The sequence below is a fragment of the Hordeum vulgare genome, chromosome 7H (genome assembly GCF_904849725.1).
Source record: "Hordeum vulgare subsp. vulgare chromosome 7H, MorexV3_pseudomolecules_assembly, whole genome shotgun sequence".
NCBI classification, from domain to species: Eukaryota; Viridiplantae; Streptophyta; class Magnoliopsida; order Poales; family Poaceae; genus Hordeum; species Hordeum vulgare.
The window spans coordinates 444,142,765-444,145,006 of NC_058524.1; the positions used below are offsets into that span (position 1 = coordinate 444,142,765).

The following is a 2,242-nucleotide window of genomic DNA, read 5'->3' on the forward strand; positions in this document are numbered from 1 at the left end:
GGATCCTGTTGAGCCAAAACGCGGTGCAAACATGATACAAAGATTCCTCGCATCGCATCAAAGTATCGGGAACCGAGAGATTCACACCCAGCTTCAAGATGATTTTGTTGAGCCTTAGTAGCAACTCCATATCACCACTTGATTGTTATGCTTCTATCATGTTATGTACTTCACTTGGTCCCTTTCGTGTGTTTGAATTTGAATAATGATTTGATTCGTTATCTTTAAATTTGTAATATTTGGGAATTGTGTGAACTTTGATTATTAAGTTTGGGTTTTCATATGTGTGCAGCTATGTAATTGAAGTTTAGTACGAATACAAAAACGTAGAAGAATTGACGAATATTTTCTTTTAGAGAGTTAAGTTTTAGGGGTTTGGCTAAGAGCCATTTTTTAGCGGATCAAATATAATGAGTTAAGGTGTAAGGGGCCATTTAAGGGGTTAAATTATAAGGGTCGGTTAGAGATGCTCTAAATATATATCTATCGTGATCATGCACTCGCAAACATGAGAAAATTACTTCCTGAAAACCATGAAAAATATTAATTATAGAAAATCGAACCCATTTCTGTTACAAATGAATGGCGTACTAGCACTCAGCATTACTATATATGTATACCTGTCTTTAATTATGTAAGAAATAATGAATAAATCGGTTGAGAGTCTTCCATATGATCTCTGTCTAATTCTGTATCATGTATCACCTCCAGAGTTAGGGTGCAAACATATACTACTACTACTACTTATCAGACATGACCTTGCTAGCTTGTATGAAGCTTCCTTGCAGCTAGTATCCAGGTAATGAGCAGTACCAGCTGACTTAGGCTATCGATCTATCAAACTTGCTCTTAATGTCTTCGCTCCTATCACATCTCATCAATGCCAAATGTATACGTAGCTACTAATCCTGTTTCTCTCCCCCCAAAAGCTCCTAATTCTGTCAGCCCTGCAGACGGCCTGCGACGCATGCATGGAAATGGAAATCAATCGATCATATACTATATAGAGTAAGCAGCCACGCGTGTAACTAGCTCACCACACGCACTCATGTGGATGCATTTATAGGTGGTTTGGGTGGTTGTTGAAGAGATCCCAATAGTACGGGGTCGACGGCGACGGCGCAGCTGCAGCGGGGAAATACTGTAACGACATTGGTATAGGACTTGCACCGGCGGTGGTGCCGGTTAACGCGCCGTGGCCATGGAATGCCGGGCTGATCAGCTCGCCGAACAGGTTGATGCCACCCCCAGCTCCGCCGGACAGCGGAGAGAAGAAGCCCGGCGGGATCGCAGGGAGAGATCCCGGCACGGGAGATAGGATGCTCGGCAGTGGCGGCAGCCCTCCACGATGAACACCAGTGCTCCGTGTGGCCGGCCCCGACGCCTGCTCGATGGCAGCGAGGCGCGCGGCAGGCGAGTGCTGGTGCTGCAGCAGCGCGCCTTCGTGCGCCTGCGGCCCATATGCTTGGAGCTGGAACGGGAACGGCAGCGTCTGCCGCAACGCCGGCGGGGGCGGGAGCATGGAGGACGACGACTGCTGGGGGAAGAACGGGAACGGGAGCGACGACTGTGGCGGCGGCGGGACTGAGGAGGACGACGAGGAGGCGCCGGTGAGGCGCTGCACGACGGACATGAACTCGCCAGGGTTGGCGTGCACGACCTTTGGCGACACCGTGTAGATGATGACCGGCTGCCGCACCTGCGAGGCCGGCGGCTTCCTGATCCTGTGCGAGTCCTTGTGGACCCTGAGCGGTGACGGGCGTGGGCCCTGCAGCTCCCCGCGGCCGCCACCGCGCTGGGAGGAGGACGCTGAGTGCTCCTCCATGTTCGATCGATCCACCGATGCCACAAGCTCGATCGCTAGCTAGATAGCTGGTCGACGTCGCCGGCCGGCGTTGAACAGAGAGCAGAGATGGATCGACCGATCGGTCAGTGAGAAACGTTCTTCAAGTGTATCAAAGTTAAGCAGCAGTAGTACGTACGTGTCCCCTCTCCTCTCTAGTGGATCCATGAATATATAGAGGTGGCAGCTGAAAAGAGATCAGTGACGAGACGGCGACCAAGTTCGGGAGGGAAACAGGGAGACGAAAAAACTGTACTAAAAAAGCAGGATTCATTAGGATTTGATACTGCGAATTATGGGCGTATAATAGGTCAAGAAAGCACTCGATTGCAATATCATATAAGAAAGAAACTTTTTTTTCTCCTCTCACTGGCTAACTTTGAACACGTCCAAGCAAGG

The 2,242-nt window shown here is 49.6% G+C and overlaps 1 protein-coding gene across 1 annotated transcript; it reads right to left on the reverse strand.

The window, feature by feature from the left end:
* Positions 1-1,060: 1,060 nt before the first annotated feature.
* LOC123409060 (protein MKS1-like) lies at positions 1,061-1,935 on the reverse strand. Its single transcript, XM_045102049.1, has one exon. It carries the CDS (start codon positions 1,823-1,825, stop codon positions 1,061-1,063), a length of 765 nt encoding a protein of 254 aa, XP_044957984.1. The 5' UTR covers positions 1,826-1,935.
* Between the last annotated feature and the right edge of the window lie 307 nt (positions 1,936-2,242).

Coding starts and splice junctions, on each gene's coding strand:
- LOC123409060 (XM_045102049.1), bottom strand. CDS start 1,825: ATGGAGGAGCACTCAGCGTCCTCCTCCCAGCGCGGTGGCGGCCGCGGG.